The sequence below is a fragment of the Heloderma suspectum genome, chromosome 16 (genome assembly GCF_057233095.1).
Source record: "Heloderma suspectum isolate Gila_16-S chromosome 16, 16-S_ref, whole genome shotgun sequence".
NCBI lineage: Eukaryota > Metazoa > Chordata > Lepidosauria > Squamata > Helodermatidae > Heloderma > Heloderma suspectum.
The window spans coordinates 16,632,467-16,654,710 of record NC_139473.1 but is presented as its reverse complement, the minus strand read 5'-3'; the positions used below and the strand labels follow the sequence as shown (position 1 = coordinate 16,654,710).

Here is a 22,244-nt window from a genome sequence, read left to right as displayed (position 1 = left end):
CTGTCATATAGGCCCGAGAATTAAGATCAGCGTCAGAGGCCTTGTTCTTCACGCCATCTTAGGAGTTTCGGCACATGAATACGAGAGACAGGGCCTTCTCTGTGGTGGCACTGCAGCTCTGGGTTGCACCCCCAATTGAAATTCATCAAGCTCCCTCTTTGTGTCCCTTTTGCCACAAATCAAAGACACTTTCATTTCTACCAAATGCTTCTCTAGATTGGTTGGACCTAGCAGGGCTCTTCTTCCATTCTTATTGCAATGACCTGTAATTCTGTAGTTAATGAACGATGGTTCCACCCAGTGGAAGCTGGTGGCTCCGATGTCAGTGGGGCAGTGAATCTGGGTTTCAGTCAGAACCAGCCAGAACTCTAAGGAGCTTTCCAAGGTGCTTCGCACCTTGAATAGCTCCTTCAGGGTTCTGGTTGGTTCTGTGAAACCCGGAGTGGATTCACTGCCCCACTGACATCGGAGCCACCAGCCTCCACTGATGTGGTATCAGTGCCCCACTCCTCCCCTCTCCTCTTCCTTCCAGGGATAGCGGTGACGACATCGAACTCGCCTCCTGTAGCCAAGGGGCCTGCCTGCCAAGCAGGGCATCATCTTGTAGCTGCGAGTTCCTGACTGATGGTAATAAGATTTTTTTCCCTACAAATCCAATGTTTAAAACATTACATGGGTTTTCTTCCATTTTTATGTGTATGTTTTTGTACGCTCTGATCCCAGATACCCACGCATGAGGGAAAGGTTATGACTTATTTTAATCTCTATGGCTGGAGACTGGCAATCATTTTTTCACAGAATTGAAGGTGATATGATGAGAGTCATGGCTGCTTGGATTATACACGCACTTTCTTTCGTCCCCAATATCTTGGGGTTTTAAAGGATTACAACAACAAAAAACAGTAAAAGAGAAAAGAATGAGTGTACACCCCATCAGTGAAATGATAACTAATAGCTAAGAATTTGAAAGAATCTACTGATTTATCTATAATTGTCAGTATAACTATCTTTAGAATATTGTGTTAGTATTCCAGTTAGTTTAGTTCGTATTTTATTTATAAATAAAGCAAACAAACAGATACAGGCACAAAGGCACCAAAAAGAATCTGTCACCTTCCATACAATCTGGTAAAAATTTACTGACTTTATTAACAGACAAGGTTCCCAGAGAAAACCACCAGCATGTCATGGACAGATATGGAAAGATACATTTAGATAATTACAACTAAATCTTAAACCCCTGGTGAATATCTGCAGTTAAATATAAGGTTATTAATGTATTGAAACTCCTGTGATTCCTGTTAACTGTAATTGGATTTCCTATGTAATGTTTGTGTTTTCTAGTTGAAAACATAATTACATTGAAAAACATCTGCTTTAAACGCAATAAAAAATAATTATTTTAAAAATGATAACATGGTGAATTGCTCTGCAGAAAAAAGAGAGGCTGTATTTTCTTTAACGGTGGAGTTCTCTTCCAGATGTGTCCCGGTTTCAAGACAGATGTGCTGGCTCTGCTGCCCCAGACACCATGCCAAACCCTGCCGCGGTTGTCACAGCACCGCACGGCAGGACCAGGGACTCTGTGGGAGAATACAGAGCTCATGTGCCGCTGGAGAATTTCCTGCAGACACTGGAGTGCCCAGCTCCTGGCAGCCATACAGCGGGTACTGTATTTCTTTGCAAAAATGTCCTGCTCTTCTGAGGAACTGGAGGCAGGAATTTTACTCAGAAGTATATTACTTCTGTTTCTCTGCTTAACAGCTTTAAAGGGCAGAGCTGTTCTGCCTTTCCCCCCACAACGGCCAAAAGCATTGTGCTTTCTCGGTCCTTTTACCATTTGTTTCAGGTGCCCTGTGCCTTTACAATGTGCTGTGAACCACTTGTGCCAACAGCGGTCCATTCTGCTAATTTCTTTGGCTCCAGGAGCATCTCCCATCCTCCTCCCGCAGCCCTGCCCATCTCAGTGTGGCTCCCATAGTTCTGAACCCACAGGCCCGTAGGGCTTCTGTTGAAGAGGGGAGATCAGTGGGGGCTGGTGGCCAGTTTGACTGGTGGGGCAAAGAATGGGTCAGCAGAAGTGGAGCCAAGGAGGTTGCAAGTGGCAGAACCAAGGTGGCAGGCCCTGGAGCGCCTGCAAACCGAGGCCTGTAATACTGGGCTAGATGGACAAATGGTCTAATATGGTATAAGGCGACTCATGTCCCTAATTCATATTCTGCACTGAAATGTACTGATTGAGACATCACGCTTTTTAAAAGTGTACTTCTAAAAAATGTGTTCTATGAATTTTTTTTAATTTTTTTTATTACTTACTTATTTACGCTGCTTCTATACTGCTTGAAATCCCAGGATCTCCAAGCGGTTTACATAAAAACACATAGCATACGATATAAAAACAGTATAAAACAATAAATACCTTAAAAACATGACAACAAAAGCAGTAAAACAGAGCAGTGTCATCATCGATTACAAGTCAATCACTTGGTTTAAGGTTTTAGTACTAATGCACAAAGCCCTAAACAACTTAGGAACGGGATACCTGAGAGAGCACCTTCTCTCTTACCAACCTGCCCGGTCACTGAGGTCATCGGAGGGCTTGCTTCTGGTGGTTCCGCATGGACCTCTGGCCTGATTGGAGTCCACCAGGAGAAGAGCCTTCAGTGTGGCGGCCCCCTTTCTTTGGAACTCCCTGCCCCAGAGGTCAGGCAGGCACCAACATTGTGCTGTTTCCGGCGCCTCCTGAAAACTGCACTGTTCCAAGAGGCATTCCTTAATTGACCAGTCACAGCTTTTATTGGCATTCTGTTTTTTAAAAAGTATAATTTTAATGTGGCATTTTAATCTTTTTATCCTTTTACTATTTTCTCTCTTGCAGTCACCGCTCCAAAATCTGTTCTAGATATGGAGCGGTATATAAATATTGTAAATAAATAAAAAATAAGTCAGGGAAAGCCTGAGTGAACAAATGTGTTCCAAGAGGTGTTTGAAGCTCGCCACAGCTTCCACCTCTTGACCACACATGGGAGCCACTACCGAGAAGGCCCGCTTATCTGCCGTTACCTGACAAGACACTGTTGGTCATGGAACAACCAATAAGGCTAAACGCAGGTATTCTAATTATACAGGTGAGCTTGCCTCCTTGGAGAGTCAATGTTGACTGCAGTTCCTATTGAAAGTACATTAAGGTTGGAATCCTATACCCACTTACCTGGGAGTAAACCCCATTGAACTCAGTGGTACTTACTTCTGAGTAGACATGTACAGGATTGCATCTTAAGAGGCACTTTTGGGTTTGTGTTGCTAAGTAATGTGTGGAAAGACCCATAGTTCAAGCTTTGCTTGAATGTAGGGCAAAGATTTCTCTCTTGTTTATCTGCCTCTTTTTATTCCCAACTCCAACAGGGGAGGAAAGTGAGATTGAAGCAGAGATCAACCTCTTGGACTTTCCTTGGTTCCACGGGACGCTGTCACGGGTTAAAGCCGCTCAGCTGGTGCTGCTTGGTGGAGCCAGAAGCCACGGGCTGTTCGTCATCCGGCAGAGTGAAACACGGCCCGGCGAATATGTGCTGACCTTTAACTTCCAGGGAAAAGCCAAGGCAGGTCACCCTTTTTCATGAATGGATGAATCTTGCTTTCACCTGGTGCTTCAACAGAATCTTGGGACAAGCGTGGGGCCCTCTTTCAGCTCAAGGGCCAAATTAAATTTTGGAGAAACTTTGGGGGCCAGCGTTCTGGGGGTGGGAGGGGGTAAAGGGGGCAGGGCCAAAGGTCCATATAATGCCAGCATATTCCAGCTCAGGGGTCTCCAACCTTTTTGGGCCTGTGGGCATGTTCGGCATTCTGAAAAAGTGCCCTGGGCGCCACCACAAGTTGCCCCCCCCCTCCCCCAGCAGCTAATCATAAAACTGTTGGGAGCACCCCCCCCCCTTCCCTGTGTTTCTGTGTGTGCTCACTCTGGCTTCTTTCTCTGGGTCTTTTCTCTCTTTCCTTTCTCTCTCTCTCTTTCTGGTTCCTCTTCCCCTCTCTCTCTCCCTCTCCCCCCCCCCGCAATCCCCATGCACATGAGCAATTTCCCATTTATTTGCATGGGGCGAGAAAAAGCCCCCCTAATGAAAATTGGCTAGGGGATGTGAAGGCTACCCCCACCCAAGGACCCTGTTGCCCCAAGGGTCCTTGTTGGTGGGGGTGGACTTTGCACCCCCCTCCAGCCATTTTTCAGCATGGGGGCTTATTCCATCCCTATTAAAACCAATGGACCAATCGCTGCATTGGCTTTAATAGGGATGGGAAAAGCCCCCTACTGAAAATTGGCTGGTCACCCCCTGCCAAGGTCTCTGATGCCCCAAAGGACCTTGGTCGGGGGTAGACTTTGCCCGCCTCCAGCCATTTTTGGCAAGGAGGCCTTTTTCTCCCTGTGCAAGTGAATGGAGGAATTGCTCCATTCACTTGCAGAGGGAGTAAATAACTTAGTGGGCGCCTCAGCCTGGCCTTGTGGGCACAGTGGTACCAAAGCTGCCATGTTAGAGAACCCTACTCTAGTGTGAAGCTCTTACTGCCCGTAAAGCAGCCTCAGGAGAGGCATTTCAACCTTTTAGAAGTGGGGGGGGGGACTGCACAAAACCTAGGAAACTACCAAATGATTGGCAGCTGGCCTAAAGGGGGCGGGGCCATCTGGTGAACTCCGGAGGGCTGGATTGGGATCCCAAGAGGGCCAAGGTTGGCCTATGGGCCAGAGGTTCCCCACCCCTGCCTTAGGAACTACAGTGGTTGTGTTTCTCTTAGCTCTTTGTCTGGCCTGAGAATTTAAGAATATTGAGATCTGTGGACTTCCTGGTTCACAAGAGCTCAGTCTCTTAACACCTGGACTGCAATTTTACGATTTCCTCACCTCCTGATGCCTTCCTGAAAGCTCCAGGTCAGGCTGTGTTGCCAACAGAAGTGTTTTGGTTGTCTGGCAAATTTAGTTGGATTTATTTGTGTGCGTTCGCGTGTAGTCCTCTGGCCAGGAGGACTGAGTGGAACCTGGCAGTGGGCCTGAATAGAGGCATAAAATAATATACCGCCAAAGACTTAGAAACCACCCACCTCAACCACCATCGCCACTGTGGCTTGTTAATTGCTCAGTGCCTGGCACAGGAAGCTTCATGCCTGCCAGGCGGAAGACCGCAGCCAAGATGCGAAGACTCATTCCCTTGCCTGCTCCATCAGACGGTGGGATGCCAGAACCTGTCTTGGAGGGGTGATGGTGTTTGATCCTCTGCTACGGCTCAGGGTGGTTGGGTGAGATGCATGCCCACATCTGTGTAGGAAGCAGATACAAGCCCGGCATTTTTTGCCTGTGTGCCAGAAACTTGACATGAGCAGATCCGCACAGGCTCCATTTCCTTTTCTGTTGCTGCCATCTGGGCTATGTGTTGGTGATGTTGTTTAAAATAGCAATTCTTTATACATTCTTTGTCTGTTACCTTATTGGCGCTGCAGACAGGTTCGCACTCTTTCCCCAGCCCCCATCCAGCATGTTGGATCTATGCCCGCATCTGCCAAACTCCTGCTAGCTGTGACACCTTTTTCTTTCCCCAAATTAAAATTAGAAACAAGCTGCTTGAACCCCCTACCCTCTGTGTAGCTGCATTAGTCACTGTCCTGGGTATGCCTCATGCAGAGACGCAAAGGGTTGCCATCTCTCCAGACACATAATTTTGTCCACACCTCTGCACTGGAAGGAATTGTTCATATGCAATGCAGAGGTGCCGGGAAAATTACCTCCCTCACCCCAGTAGGGGCTGGCTTGGAAGAAGAGAAGCAGTATTATTCAGATGGAGATACACTGTTTAGCCTCCTATGTAGGTGGGTCTTTGGGAGTCAGAGGTTATGTATTTCATGAGACACGCTGACAATTTCACACAACACAGAGTTTGAGAATTACTGATCTGTGGGAAAGAGAAAGTCTTAGGCTTCTGCCTGTCTTCTCCCAGCACCCCTATGTAGAACACCACGTGTGACATAGGACCTACTATGCCAAGAGATGGTAGCTTAGTGATATAGCCCCTGTTTTGCACGCAGAAGGTCTCGGGTTCATTCCCAGCATCTTCAGGGTAAAGTAGCAGGTAGTAGTAACCCTGGAGAGCTGCTCCCAGTCAGAGTAGACCAGGGCCAGTGTCAAGTAGGGATGTACAGATTGTATAAAATCCGTTCCATATGTGTTCCTTGGGTTGTTAGGACCCTTTTGTTCTGTTGTCCACCTGTCAATGGAATTGGATATTTTTTGTTTCTGAATGTGCGCAAATTCATATTTGCGCAAATGTGAAAGTGTGGAAATTCACATATGCAAAATGCGCAAATCCCCCCAAAACATGCATTTTTCATGCATTAGCATATGGGGGGGGAGTGCATTTTTGGCAGTTTTTTTTAAAATTTTTGCATATTTTTCTATGATTAAATTTGTGCAAAATTCTCAAAGGTTAAAGAGTGTGGTATATTGGCTGGAGTGTTGGACTGGGAGTCAGGAGATCTGGGTTCTAGTCCCCACTCAGCCATGGAAGCTCACTGGGTGACTTTGGGCCAGTCACAGATTGTGAGGATAAAATGGAGAGGAGGAGGAGGAGGATGTACGCCACCTTGGGGAGAAAAAAAGGCGGGATATAAATGTAATGAATAAATAAATATGGTCTGCAACTCCATGGAATCCACCTGAAAGGGGAAAAGGCAGTCCGCCGCAGAATATGTGGGTTGGAGTCATCAAAATCTGAACTCATTTGGTTCCGTTGAGGATTTCTCCGACATCCCTAGTGTCAAGGGTAGGTATGATTGGGCACCTGCTAAGGGACCACACCCCAGTAGGGGCCCACTAATAAGAGCCCCTTGGACTTGTTCCTCCTCTTCCCCATTGCAGCCTGCTTATTCACCTGCCTCTTGCTCTGGCCCAGACAACGGAGGGGGTGAGAGGGAGGAGCAGGAGACGCCACGGGCTCTCTGACGGTCAAGCAGCTGGTGACCATGGCGGTGAGAAGGGAGACTCGTTGAGGGGCCCCATTCAGGGTGCCTTGCCCAAGGGCCCTCCAAAGCCTGGATCCGGCATGGGAGTTGACGATACCATGCTAGGTGTATGCACAGTTCTGATCTTGCGCAAGGCAGCCTCCTCTGTTCCTATGTGTGTGTCCTATCCTGTGATACATCCACCTTCCCCTCTGCCCAACTCCTCCATGTGGCAGCTAGATTAGGAGGCCCTGGGTCATGCATTACATTCAGTATGTGGATGAGGGATGCACACAGCGCAATACTCCCGCGCTCTACGCTGTGTGGGGAGGGGCGTCGCCATCAGTGAGGCTGGCGGCTCCGATGCCCGTGTGGCGTTGAATCCGCTCCGGGTTTCAGTCAGAACCAGTCAGAACTCAAGGCACCTCTGAGGGCTCCTTTAGAGCTCTGACTGAAACCCGGAGTGGATTCACCGCCCAACTGACATCAGAGCCACCAGGTTCCACTGGTTCCCATACTCCTGCAGTCGCACTGTGCAAGCACAGTTTGATCTCCTGAGACCGAGAATGCAGGACACGGAAGAATGGGCTCAAGTGACAGGAAGTCAGATTCCGGCTGAACATCAGGAAGAACTTCCTGATTGTTAGAGCAATATGACAATGGAACCACTGACCTAGGGAGGCGGTGGGCTCTCCCACACTGGAGGCGTTCAAGACGAGGCTGGACAGCCAACTGTCAGAGATGCTCTGACTTGGACTCCTGCATTGAGCAGGGGTTGGACTCGATGGCCTTGTAGGCCCCTTCCAACCCTACTATTCCATGATTCTATGATTCTACCTAGGGAGGTGGTGGGCTCTCCCACACTAGAGGCATTCAAGACGAGGCTGGACAGCCACCTGTCAGAGATTCTCTGACTTGGACTCCTGCATTGAGCAGGGGGTTGGACTTGATGGTCTTGTAGGCCCCTTCCAACCCTACTATTCCATGATTCTATGATTCTACCTAGGGAGGTGGTGGGCTCTCCCACACTAGAGGCATTCAAGACGAGGCTGGACAGCCACCTGTCAGAGATTCTCTGACTTGGACTCCTGCATTGAGCAGGGGGTTGGACTCGATGGTCTTGTAGGCCGCTTCCAACCCTACTATTCTATGATTCTATGACTCTATGACCCCAGTCCTCGCTGCTGCCCCTACCTAACTCAGTGCACCTTTATTTATATGACTTGCTACATTTTTATCCCCTGTTTCCTCCAAGTCATTCAGAGCACTCAGGGAACAAGATTCTCCCTGCCATGTTATATTCACAACAATCCTGTGGTGCAGGTTAGGCAGAGAGAGAGAATGACAAACTCAAGCTCACTTACTAAAGTAGTAAGTACTAAAGTTCACTTACTAAAGCTTCATGGTCAAGTAGAGTCTTGAACCCAATTGGACGACTGTAACATGCTCTACATGGGGCTGCCTTTGAAAAGTGTTTGGAAACTTCAGCTGGTCCAGAAAGCTGCATCCGGACTGTTGACCAGGGTTGGTTATAGGGAGCACATGACTCCTTTGTTACAACAGCTTCACTGGCTACCTGTCTGTTTCCGGGCACAATTCACAGTGCTGGTTGTGACTTATAAAGCCCTACATGACTTGGGCCTGGGCTCTTTGAAAGACTGCTCTCTTCCTTTTGAGCCTGCCTGGGTTTTAAGCTTTCTCTCTGTCCCACCACCACCGGAGGCACGCTTGGCAGGAATGCGGGACAGGGCCTTCTCAGTGGCTGCTTCCATGCTCTGGAACTGCCTGCCAAGCGAGGCTACTTTCAACTTTATTGTCCTTCCGCCAGCAGACAAATCCCTTTCTGTTCAGGCATGCCTTGGGTTGTTGAGCTGTCCTGTGTACTGAACTTTTGAATTGGTGTGTGCTGTTTATTTCTTATTTCCTTTTAACTGATGTGTGTTTTTAAATGTGTGGGGTTTTTTTACTGATGTTGCTGTTTTTAATTAGGAAACATTTTATCTGTATTTTATTATCATGAGCCACCTTGAGCAATGATTTTAATGGAAAGGCGGGATATAAATTAAATAAATAAACAAACCAGTTCTCCCTGGTCCTAGTCTGACACTCTGATCGCTACACCACACTGTCCCTCAGTTTCAAGTTTTCACCCTGGCTGTTATGCTAGCTGCAGGGAACCAGGGAATGGGGCTTGTGTGGTTGCCTGGCCATGGAGGAGAAAACTATCCATGGCCAGTAATCCTGATGGCTATATGCTACCTCTGGTATTAGAGGCAGAATGCTGGGGAACATGGGCGGGAGGGTGGTGTTGCACTCATGTTCCACATGTGGGTTTCCTGATTGGCCACTGTGTGAACAGAATGCTGGATGAGATGGACCCTTGGTCTGATCCAGATCATGGCTCTTCTTAGGTTCTTAATGACGCCCTTCCTTCTGCCTCCCCTGGAAGTGGGCCGCAGCTAGACACCAGTTGGCCCAAACAGTCATCACACATTTCCCCAGTGTCCACATGGGTGTATCTTTACTCATCTGGCCCAAGCACTCATCACACATTTTCCTGGGTGTATCTTGTCTGCCTTAGTCACCTGGAGAGCTTTGGCTGAGAGACAGTCTTTACATATAAGAAACAAATAATCAGTGGAATTTAATTACTTCTCTCTCTTCTCCCCCTGCCCCAACCCCCAAATCTGTTTCTCCTGGAATGAGGAACAGCAGCACCCCCACTGCCTTGAGGGTTGTAAGGCTTCAACACGCCGGGCTCCTGCAAAGATTCTAGTTTGGGGCACCTTACTCAGCACCTATGTGGGTTAGGATGGTGCTTCTCAAACGTTTTGAACCAGGACTCATTTTTTAAGTACTCCCCTGCAAAGGTAGGCCTGACTAGGTCTTGTAAGTGGTTTGGTTCAAGCAAGGTGCCTGATGGGACTGAGAGAATGTGTATGTGTCTGACCGTGAGAAGGTAATGGTAAGCAAGAAATGCCTATCCACCAAAGTAGCTCATCCCTAAAGATAGGAATGGCGCTGTGCTGCTAAGACTGTTGCTGAGCTAAATTAGCTCTTGGCATGCATAGTGTATTTTCTTTGTTCTCCAACTAGCAGTCTGTATAAATGCATCCCGTTTCTTGTATTTGGTGCTTTAATAGATTCCTGACTGTTCATCCTAACCGGCCTTGGATATTTCCTTAATACCCCCAAAACTCATTCTCTCCATGTGCCATGTAGTCTCGTACTAAAAACTGGAGACAAACATTACCATCCCTCCTTGCAAAAATGGACTGTCCCAGACTTCTTGTAAGAATTTTTCCCCTGAAAAAGACATCAATGAAAAGATGCATAAAGACATTAGAAACATACATGCATTGATTAGTGAATTCAAAGCACAACAGTTACGATGTGAGTGACACACGCACTCGTTGATGCCCCCGCATGCTGCTGTTTTATGCATTATGTTCAAGTTGCAATGGCCATGATAGCCAATAAAAATCATTAATTCACTCACCCGCTTAATTGTTTACAGCACCTGCGACTGTCCTTGAATGAAAACGGCCAGTGCCATGTGCAGCATCTCTGGTTCCAGACGATCTTCGATATGCTGAGGCATTTCCACATGCACCCCATCCCCCTTGAGTCGGGCGGTTCTGCTGACATAACGCTCCGCAGCTACGTGGTGGCACAGGGTCCGTTGCCAGGTAGGTTACATTCCCATTCTTGCGGTTTCACCTCAGCTGTGGCCCGCCTGGCCCCAGAGTGGAGTTTTTTCAACGCTTGATTCCAAAAGCAGGTTCACCTTGCTTGTCACCAAACTGATGGTAGGTTGGGAAACTAGCTTTGACTGAGTGAAGCCATTTTCAGAAGTGATACGTAAATCCATTGTTTGAACTCCTTTCGTAGCTCAAACTTTAAATACCTTTTCTTTTTCGCTTTCCGTAGCTCATGCTGCAATCATTCCATTTGTCAGGGCCGATTGAGTCAGAGTTAAAACGGTGTGTTCCAAACTGGTTGGCTGTCGGGTTCCAAAGTAGGCAGACAAAGGTCCAGAGGCAGATGTTGTGGTCTCAAATGGGATGGAGGTCAGTTCTGGAGCAGGCAGATGAGGGGTGAAGGCCAGGAGCCTTGTTTAGCGCCTTCTCTCAAGGATGAGTTGCTCAGACTGGGAAGCCAAGCCTAGGAGAGTCCTTACACAAGGCTGGCCAGACACCTCTTGGCACCTCAGGTCACCTGATTCTGTAAGCCAGGAGGAAAGGGCCATGTGTGGCCCCCCTGGCCTGAAGTGTGGCCCCTGCCACCTAAATTTGTCATTGTAGCAGCAGCAGCAAAACAGTTAGTGGTTCGCTGCTGAATTTTGGTGGCAAACCACGACGGTGGCCTAAAAAGGCCAAATTTAGCTTTAAAACCAGGCACGCACCTTCTTTAAAGCTGAATTTGGCCTTCTTAGGCCACCATTGTGACTCGCCACTGAACGTGCCAGGCTCTGCTGCCATATTCCGTGGTTCAAGTTTTCTGGTACCTTACACATTTGAGGTGCCCCTGGACTTGGTCATTTTGTCTATGACTTGAATGTAAAACCTACATAGGCTAAAATTGATGTGAGAGTTCATTTGGTCTCCTTTGCATTCAGCATTAACAGCATTCACTATCCAGACTAAACATTGGCTTTTAGACATGTTACCAAAACGACTGATATTTTCAAAAACAGCAGCAGCCAACCCCACCTTTAGGTGAATTGAACTGATTCTCTGATTGATTTCCATTTTACTGCTATCTAGTGCTGATTTTATTTATTTGGTTTAACACATTGATTTTTATATTTTTAGTAGCTGTCTCTTATTCTGTGAGATGCCCGTTGTGGAGACGGGGCTATGAAATAAAAAACATTTTCTCTCTTTGCTTACTAAGAAAGAAGCTCTTGTGAGCTGGGTTGGACCGAATAACAATAACGTTGTTGTTCATTGAGCACCCTTTGTTTACTTGGTGCTTTGCAGAGCAAGACCAGGAAATAACATGTGTTCATGTTCCTAGAACAGTTTTTACTGAGTTTCCATTAAATTTCTCTGCCACCTTTTAACCAAACTGTGCCAAAGGCGACTTACAGAAAATTGACCATATTGTTAAAACCAAGGAAAACAACATGAATTAAAATAATAATAATGTCATAGTATAACCCACAATTGAAGTACAACAGGTACCAAATCTTGGGCAAGTATCCTAAGGCTAGGATCTTCATAGGATGTAAAAAGCTGCTATATTTCCTAGTTTCAGGGCTCCTTCAATGGGCTTTTATCCTGCGATGGAGACTGCTCCTTCATGGAAGTTTGCGGGCTCTTTACATGATGCCGTGACCCTCCAGGGTGTCTCTTGCACTAAATGCCCTTTGTTCCGTTTTTAAATAGATCGCAGATAATGAGCTGTCAAATTACCCTGTTGTGTTCTGCTTGAGTTCCCTTCGTGAAAAGAGGAAACATGGCAAGAAGAGGAGCGAGATCAGTGAAAGATAATGGAAGACTCGGATATGGGGAGGAGGAGGGGGAAAGGAAGCACGTGAAAAAGGGAGTCGTGTTGATCCTGCATTTAAAACGGAAGCAGAAAGCCCCGTTTTAAATGCAGGATTTTAGGCTGGTGTAGAGATGCCCTCAGTCATGTTTCTTTTCCTTTGTCTTCCATTCCAGAGGTCAGCCCGTCCCCAGCGGTGGCCTCTCAGCAGCCCACATGCAGAAACGACCTCCAGTCCCAACAGTACTTTTCCAGCTTTGTCCCAGTCACCTTTCAGCCAGCCTCCCCTTCAGAGGGCACCACGTCTTCCTCTTCCTCCTCAGCCAGCCATTCCCTCTACCATCGGATGGAGGGGACCCTCAGTGCCCGAAGCCGAAGCAACAGCACCGAGCGCCTGTTCGATTCGTCCGCTGTTGGTGTGGAGGATTACCATGAAAGCGAGGGCTCGCACAACAGAACCAGAGCGGTGGAAAACCAATATTCTTTCTACTGATTGTGCTGACGGAGGGGTTTTCAGTGGTCCGGTGTCTCTCTCCCTTTGGAACAGTAGCTTGTGGGTGATGAGAGCTGATGGGCCGGCTGAGGTCTCCTCTCCTTGCTGGCTACTTCCATATTGCAACATTTATTGGTATTCTCCTGGCCTCTGATTATGTGTGTGGCACCTTGCTCTCTGGCCTGCAAAGACTTTCTCTCCCTCCTGCTCTTCATTTCTTTGCACACTGTGGACTGAAGGTGGTTCTTCTCTTGTTACTACTCTCTGGGCCAGGCGGGAGGCACAGTGGCCGCAGACTCCTGACAAAGCACACAGCTAAGGAAATACAGAGTGAAACACAACTCCTCTCTTTTGGTTGCCATCTGGGTGGTAAAAGCATAACCCAGAATATGGGGAGGGGGGGAATGCTCTACTTATGCGCCTCTGCCGGGAGACGCCTCTTTGCCTGGTATTTGTTGCCATCGGAATGGTCTCATTCAGTTGGAATCAGGAAATGATTAAACTGCATTTGTGCTAGGCCCTCTAGTAGCTTAATCATCGCTAGGAACCTAAATCGCTCCTGGGTCAAGGTTTGTGTTTAGAGGGCCGCAGCTGGGAATGCTAGCAGAAGAACCCATCGGAAACCCATAGTTTCTTGAATTGCTGCTGTCTGTGTCCCATGGGTTCTGTGATCTCTTTCTCTTCCCTCTAAATAGGTTGGGCTCTTGGTACCTTTCACTCCATCCATCCCTCCACATGCTGCACCTTTGGAACCAAAGTGCTGTGTGTTTGAAGTCCAGTTGTGTAAACTAAGTGTATGTGACGCTGCCTGGCCTGCAATCAGTCCACAGGTCCATCTAGCCCAGTAATATGAAAGGGTGCAGCTGCTGCCTTTCATGGACTAGGCTAGGACCAACAATCTGACTCCATGTCTGGTAGCTTTATACGTGCCGTGTGTATAACTACACTCCAAAAACACAACACAGAGCTGCCACCACATTCTGCAAAACTCCTTCTCTACCAAAATGAGCATTAAAGGAAGGAGATGTTTGAAGAATCCAAGCTGTGCAAATGTTGCAAATTTTATATCTGGACAGACAGATTATTGAAAGTGGACAACAAGGCAAAGCTACATGTGACTGAAAGTTGGGGTATAGGTTTCAATTGACTAATAGCACCTGTCCAGTTGCTGTACTAAATACATCTGCAATTATGAATCTTCATCACATCCATGTTGAGAGTGGACAGCTTCTCACCTGGGACACATACATTCTCATGAGTTAACCCTCTGTGAACTGAAAACATTTATTTGCATTGTAATTCTAGCAACCTTTCACTATTGGATTTTGCATGTAATTTCTCCTGAAAGAAAAAGCAACCTAACGTTAGTAGGTGTAGAAGGCTACTTTTCAGTGTTGCATTACCAACTCTCCCTCAATTAAACGGCCATGTTTTCTGTCAAAGAGGAACCCCATACAGCCTTTGAATTGGAAAAATATTGGTTCAGGTACAGAGTTCCATTTCTTTGTGGAACATATGTTCTACAAAGTAAATAATGGTTCAGAGCCACTGGAATTTGGTGAACTGTGACCTGTAAGGAAGATTCCTACTTGATCTGCAGAGATGGAAAGATGCAGCCTTCATTTAATAAACCTGTAGTTTTCCAGCTTGCAGAAATTTCCTGACTGATTTACATAGAAATCATTACAGAGCTCTATATTAAGACAGCCCTTTGATATCAAAGTCACTATGGTACTAGAAGAGAAAGTTGGGAGGGGTGGGGGGAAACCAAGAAAATACATGAAAATTTGCAAAAAGCGAACAACCTCAAGCAAGCAGCCTCAGACCCCAAATTGCTGAGAACCTAAACCGGAGGAAAGGAAATCTAACCCCAAATACCCATTAACTCCTTTATAAACTATATGCAAGCCCAGAATGGGTATGAATCACTTGACCTATGTGAGAGGTTGAAGATGAGAGGGGGAAGGGGAGAGAGAAAACATTGTGCTATTTTAGCACCTGCACGTAATACTGAAACTACAGTGAAACCATAAAACCATATTCGGAACACTACTCCTGCAATCTTGTACATGTTTATTTGGACGTCCTACTATGTTCAGTGGCCCTGACTGGCATGTAAACCTGTTTAGTATTGCAGCCTAAGCCTCTGTTAGTATTTCACAAGATACACAGACTCAAGAGATGAGGCTTAAAACTGGCTGCGTTGCTATTAATTCTGGCAGTCTTACAGGAATGCTCACTTTAGTGGCTAATTTATGACTTGAATGCTCAAGAGAACAGGTCATTGGCAAATGGCTATATATATATTTATACACGACAATTACAGACTCACAACCCTTGCAGAAGAGCTGTAGGCTGCCCGTAGCTTCCTGTTCTAGGTTTGGACCATGCCTCCACTGTTCAGTACACAAGGTACCTTGTCACAATTTGAATCACTGATCAATTTGACAATGTATTGCAGTTTTGAAGCATGCAAGAGTGAAATGACATGTCAGATAATCACATACCAAAGCAGTAGTTTCAGACATTGGTCTTGACTGGGTCATATTTAGAGTAGCCTGATTAAAATCAATGGAATTTAAGTTAGTCTTGACTGCTTAAGCCCATTGATTTCGGTGGGTCTGCTCTAAGTATGACGAAGTCTGGATCCAACTCCTAAGAAATTAATTGCTAAGACAAAATAAGGTTCCTCTGAGTCTCTGGGAGCATTCGCACATAATGATAAGCTAGAATGGCTGGTTGATCCTGATTTACTATGAACAAGCAGCATGTTAGTGCACTTAACTTGTTAGCTCCCACTTTACTCTCCTGCCCCCACCCCACCCCACCCCAGGGTAAAACAAACTAGAAAGTGAAACCTTTGCATGGAATTTAAACCTGGGCTAGTAGTTTGCTCCCAAACAGAACAGGCTTGTAATCGAAGAATAAGCTAATATTGGTTGTTGGCTTATGAATCCAGGCTTGTTTGGAAGCAAGTAAACCAGGATAAACCAGCAATTCTGGCTTATTGTTATTTGCAGACATGGCCAATATTGAGCATTATATGAAATAAGGAAGAAAAACATAGATATAATGGAATCAAACACAATAATGAACTTAACACTTAAAAGTATTAATATTAGTTTTAGCCCTAAAACATTCTTACTGATTGTAAAATGGCTATTGCAGTACAGATGTAGCATTGAAAGAAGTTTCTAATTCAGTTAAGGATTAATTTTTGTATTAAAGTGACCGAAGTTGTTAGTAGGTTATGGCTGTTTCATCTTATGCTTATCCCAGGTTCAGGAGCAGTTGATTAACTACCAGTCCAGTCGGTGTTTTATGAGCCACAACCACAAATTTGAGAACTCAGAATTCAGAATGCAAAATCACCCTTATCACCCCAAAGAAGCCAAATTTATTTTTATGTGGACCTCCAAGCTGGATCCATACCACCTGTCCCCACCATGGCCTGGGAAAAGATAAGAGGGAAGCCTGGAAAGAGTGATATCTTTTCCTTGCTCACTGACAGCAGTGCTTATGGGCAGTTGGCTAATTGCACCTCTACCTTTTAAAGAAGCTTCTGAATCGTGTCAATGTTCTTAGAGCATCCACAGGGAATCGGCAGGTGAACAGGAAGGATATGGAATTTCACTCTTATCTATCTTGATGTCTTCTGTGCCAATCAGAACAAAGGGGGGAAGGAATCCAAAAGGAGCCGCAAACTGAAACGTTAATTTGTAAATACAGGTTTTTTAATGTGAAAAAGTTTTAATGTGCTGTAGAATAAATTAATTTTATTTACAAAATGAACTTGTAAAACAGCTGGAAAAAAAGAATGGTGTTCTAGCTTTCTTTTCTCTTTCATTTTTGTGGGGGAGTGGGGAATAAAACAAACCAGTGTGGCGTAGTGGCAAGAGTATAGGACTGGGAGCTGGGAGATCCGGGTTCTAGTCCCCACTCGGCCATGGAAGCTCACTGGGTGACTTTGGGCCAGTCACACACTCTCAGCCCAACCCACCTCACAGGGTTGTTGTGAGGATAAAATGGAGAGGAGGAGGATAATGTAAGCCGCCTTGGGTTCCTTGCAAGAGGAAAAAAGGCGGGGTATAAATGAAATAAAATAAGCATTGCACGAGCTAGTGTGCTGGAAATATTAGAATATTTTCTTGGTGTTGCTGGAAAAATTAATGCAGGATTTGCCAAGATATCTTTGAAGCCATGTCTACACCAATGGCTTAAACTGATTTAGCATTATTCTCTCTCCCCCCAGGAAATCTTGGGACTGTATTCTATGATGGTGGGTAGTCCAGCAGTGTGTGTGTGTGTGTGCAAGGATCATTCTGTGATTGCTGTTAGGATCTAAAGATCAGTTTGAGAGATTGCATACACGCAAAGCTTCAGCCATGTCTGAGACCCTAATTTTACATTTAAATTACCTAAAAGGGTTGATAAGAAAGTCTGCAATGCTTAATGAGGAACAGAAGCAACCGTTCATCTTTTTTTTACGTGGGAAAATGCAGGGCCAGCCAAAGACATTTTGCTGCCTGAGGCAAAGATCAGGTGGGTGTCCCCTGCCTCCATTCCACATACAGAACTGGTAGTTGAATCTTACGTCAACACTGGTGCTAGACAGAATTTTTCTCTATACCTGAGGACAGCGGGCTAACTTGGGGACGGTAGGAGGACAAGCTGCATGGCACACTCAGCTCTGTCCTGTAACATCTTGCTGCCACTTGCTCACCACGCTGCCTGGCACCTGCTTGCTGCCCACTAATGTAAGTGCTGTAATGTAGCAGGGTGGTACCAACAATGCCACATGTACATAATGGATACCTTCTGGCATGCATGGCCGTCTGCCTTCTGGCTCACTCATTCGCAGTGGCGTTCTCTGCAACGCCTTGAGAGAAGCTGACTAGGCGAAACAAGCTCACGCCAGCAGCAAGCAAGCATTGCTGCCACTGTGGCACCAGCATAGGGTGGCCATGTGTCCTTTTATACAGAGGACAAATCTCTGAAGGCATCCTCTATTTTAGCCTTCCCTAACCAGGTGCGCTCCAGACGTGTTGGACAACAACTCCCAGGACCGGCTGGGGGATGCAGTCCAGCACATCTGGAGGGCACCAGATTGGGAGAGGCTGGAAAGTCCAAGTCTGGGTTAAAGATAAACACTATAAGGAGGGGGAGCAGAGTGGCCTGGAAGCTACCCATCAAACGCACCTGGACGGCAGACAGAGCAAAGCACACAGGTCAGTTTCCCACACTGGTGGCATGTACTGTATTTCTATTTCAGTTATCATTTCTAAATCTGCATTGATACACATCAATTAGCATATGCAAATAGGTGTTCTCTTTTTGAGGTGATGCGTGTCCTCTTTTTTTAGGCGATTCAAAAGTGACCGCCCTAGTTGAGGAAAATGTGAACAGCTGGAGGACTCGGGGAAAACAGCCAGGGAGGGCTGTTGCTACAGCTGCCGCTCCCCTGCCCTGCGGTGGCTGTCTCCTGGTAGGATTGGCCCTGGACTCCGACTGGAATCAGAAGGTATCAATAGGGATCTAGGAGTTTATATTTATCATTTTTATTATTACATTTATATCCTGCCTTTTTTCCTCTTGCAAGGAACCCAAGGCAGCTTACATGATCCTCCTCCTCTCCATTTGATCCTTACAATAACCCTGTGAGGTAGGTTAGGCTGAGAGTCAGTGACTGGCCCAAAGTCACCCAGTGACAGTGAGCTTCATGGCTGAGTGGGGACGAGAACCCGGATCTCCCCAAGTCCCAGTCCAACACACCGTTACACCACACTGGCTGTCAGTGGCAAAAGAGTGGAAGTGACCAACATTATTGTGCTGTGTTATACTTAAAAATTATTTTAAACTAAACTTCACGAACTAGATTATATATATTAAACTGTATATATAGAAACACAGACACACACACAGGGCAGTAACCAACCCTGGGAGAGGATATGAATGGAAGGGTTTTTTCTCGATATATGGGGTGGCATGAGAATGTTGGAATAACATTAGAACATCTTCCATGTTTCTAATTTGATACCAAGAATTTCAATGCTTCCTGGTGGGGCTTCAAGAATGATGTGGAGGTGGTGGTAAATATAATCACTACAGCCTGTAAAAGCATTAGCAAGATGGTTGTCTTGTTGTCACAAAGTGACAGAGAAAAGTCTAGGGCAAAATGAATATTTTGAAAATAAAATAGAGGATGTCTTATGATATTTGCCATCACCACACCTTGAGATGGTGAATTCCTTATTTTAACTATGCACTGTGTGAAGTAGTTCTTATAACAAATCTGTATGGTATCTCTTGAAATTCAGGAAAAATCAAAACAGATAAATATCACAAACAAGCCATACTTATAAAAAGACTAAAGAATACAGAGGAACATCAATATTAAATATTTAATATAATAATAAATATTAAATGAAAATAATTGGGCAATAATATGAGAAGGGAAAATTTTGTTTTTAGAGGAAATCTCAAAGGAACATTGATGAAGAGTAAGAATCAAATATAGTCTTTATGAAATACAGTTAAAGTTCAAATGTCAGCAGAACAAAAATGTCTCATTAATCTTCCAAAAAATGATTGGAAAGGAGAAATTGTTCAAGAGATTGACAGTGACAAATTTCAAGCCTAAAACTACACTTTGCTAGAAATAACGGAAGCTGCTGATAAAGCATCGGTATGTAAATTATACATTTTCCCTAAACCTTGGGTGGGGGATACACTGAACCAGTTCGCACAATACACTTGGCTCATCAGCGGTTGTTTAACCCATGATGAGCCACAGCATGTGCCGGAAGCAATTTTGAAAATGCAACCCCTGCTCAAGGATTGCCGTGTCATGCAAACCAGGCCACTAAGGATTATTTGAGGGTGAAACAGCCCTCGCATAACCCTACAAACTGGGGGTTATGCAAGAGTTGTTTAACCCTCAAAAAACCCTTAGTGGCTGGGCTCACATGACACAGCAACCCCCAAGCAGGGGTTGCATATTCAAAATTGTGCCCGGCACGCACCATGGGTTGTCATGGGTTAAACAACCCCGAATGAGCCCAGAGTGTCATGCGAACTAGGTCTCTGTCTTACAATAATGTATGATACTTTTGAAAATTAATTCCTCCTCTTGTTCTGAGGGCAGTCAAAATGTCAGGAAAGGATGAATGTTATCACACATTTATCAGTGCAGTATTATGGGCACGTTCGCAAGATTCCATATTAATCTATATCTGGATTTGTTAATTTGGAGCAATTTCCTTGGAAATCATTAGGAACATTCACCCTTGTGGCCATTCCAATTGTACAGATAACACTTGTGCACAATTTTCCTTTCCTTTTTCTCCACAGGATGTTGTTATAACCAGATAACAACTTACCAACAGAAATCAATTAACTATCCTATCAAACACTGAGTGTACTCAACGTTTAAAACTATAGTAGTTCCCCATTAACTTTAGCGGCAAAAGATTTGTCTGAATACAGTAAAGAGAGCCAGTCATACTACACTGCTGAGTGCTGCAGGGGACACTCCCCCCCACACACACATACAGTAAAATCATCCCTGCCTTCTGCACTGTTAGCATAGGAACTTAAATCAGAATTAAACTTTTAAGACCTGGAGGGCACAATCCTATTGGGGTAGGCAGCCGCCTCTGAACTCGGAGGCAACCACCTATCCAATGCAGGGCAGGAGAAGCATGGAGGGGATCATCCCTTCTGCACTTCAGCCGCCCTGCAATTGTGGCCAGACAGTTGATTTTGGCTGTCTGGCAATGGAAAGTTGGCGCATGGGAAGCGGCAGCCGGAAGACACGTAGGATGTGTCATACCGGATTTCTGACTTCCCCACTCCAGCACGCCCCCAGGAATGCCCCATTTTTGCTGCTCCGTGCTCCTCTTCTGTGTGCAGAGCATGGGGCCATTCCTCGCTGCCTAGAAGGCAGCGCAGGAGAGGGTGAAGGTTGGTTCCCAGGGAACCGTCCTATCCTACAGCCATCTAGCTGCTGACTAGCAGCCATAGGTTTGCGCCCTAAGTGTTCCTCTGTTTTGTCCCCATGCTGAGAAGGATGGAATAGCTATCTCCTACTCTTGAACATCAGTTAAGTGTGCAATCCTATGCATGTTTAGATAGAAAAAAGTGTTACAACTCCCAGCATTCCCCAGCCAGCTGTTTGTAGGACTTTTTTCTGTCTAAGCATGCATAGGATTGTGTCTTAAAAGAGACTACTGCCTTTGAAAGGGGAGTAATTTCTGTCCAGAAAGGGACAGCCCAGCATTGTGATAATTGAAACAGGCATCATATTCAATAAGTCTAAGATGTCTGAAATAAAGAGGCAGCCCTTAAACATATGAGACATGTTTTAAAATCCTGTTCATCCTAATAAATCATCCTCATTTAAAAAAGTATGCTACTGCCCTCTGATGGACAAAAATAGGATTACTCAAATGATTGGAATCCAAAACATGCTTTTAGATAGAGGGCTCCTAGCCCTACCAATTAAAAGACATTGTGCAACTATTCCATCTTTCCCTCCATAACAGATTTTTTTGTGGTGAGAAAAAAGATGGAAGAAGTAGCAAGAAAACAGAGGAGGGTTACAAATGGAAGACAATGTTGTGTAGACCCCCGGTAAAATTTGCATGAATGAGGCAGGGCGGTTGCACATAAAGCAGGAGTGGGGCAGAAGGTAGATCTAGATGTACTGGTAGATTTCTGAGTGATTTGTTGTAGATCAACAAGACTAAACAAGAGCAGCAACAAAATGGCTTCCCCCACCATTCCTTAAAATTATACTGCTGAAATGAAGAAAGCTTGGGGTGACCAGGAATTGATTTTTCTGTAGAAGGATTATGAGCTCTGTTCAGTTCTGGTAATCAAAATAAATTCCTGGGCCAGGACTCCATTTAGTTCTAATAAAGCAAATTCCTGGGCTCAGAATTCCGTAATTGTATATCTTTTGTATCAGGTTCCAGTTGGTAGATTTCAAGGTTCTAGTAAAGAACAAAGTAGATACCACAAGCCTGAGGTCTGCCCACGACTGTAATAAAAGCCTTGTTGGAAGCGCTCTTGGTAAATTTACATTACAGAATGTGGAGGCAATTATATTTCATTTAAACATTTTGCATCACTTGGGCAGAAAATAAACAGAATTTCCTTTCTCAATTATTTATCAAAAAATGTCAAACATTTTTAGAGGTTTCCTTGCCAAACCGGTCTGGATTATGCCATTCGGAGTCATGAAAGCAAAATAAATGAAGCAAGACTAAGGCAAATGTATTTA

General features: G+C 45.4%; 1 protein-coding gene across 1 annotated transcript in view; it reads left to right on the top strand.

Moving 5' to 3' along the window:
• The window catches only part of SH2B2 (SH2B adaptor protein 2), a 72,740-nt gene extending 55,971 nt beyond the window's left edge, over positions 1 to 16,769 (top strand). The window contains exons 5-9 of the mRNA XM_084822998.1: positions 533 to 627; positions 1,482 to 1,667; positions 3,406 to 3,599; positions 10,496 to 10,667; positions 12,645 to 16,769. Of these exons, the coding sequence (XP_084679124.1) occupies positions 533 to 627; positions 1,482 to 1,667; positions 3,406 to 3,599; positions 10,496 to 10,667; positions 12,645 to 12,961 (964 nt within the window). The 3' untranslated portion in view covers positions 12,962 to 16,769. The remainder of the gene's footprint in view (positions 1 to 532; positions 628 to 1,481; positions 1,668 to 3,405; positions 3,600 to 10,495; positions 10,668 to 12,644) is intronic.
• Positions 16,770 to 22,244: the final 5,475 nt, after the last annotated feature.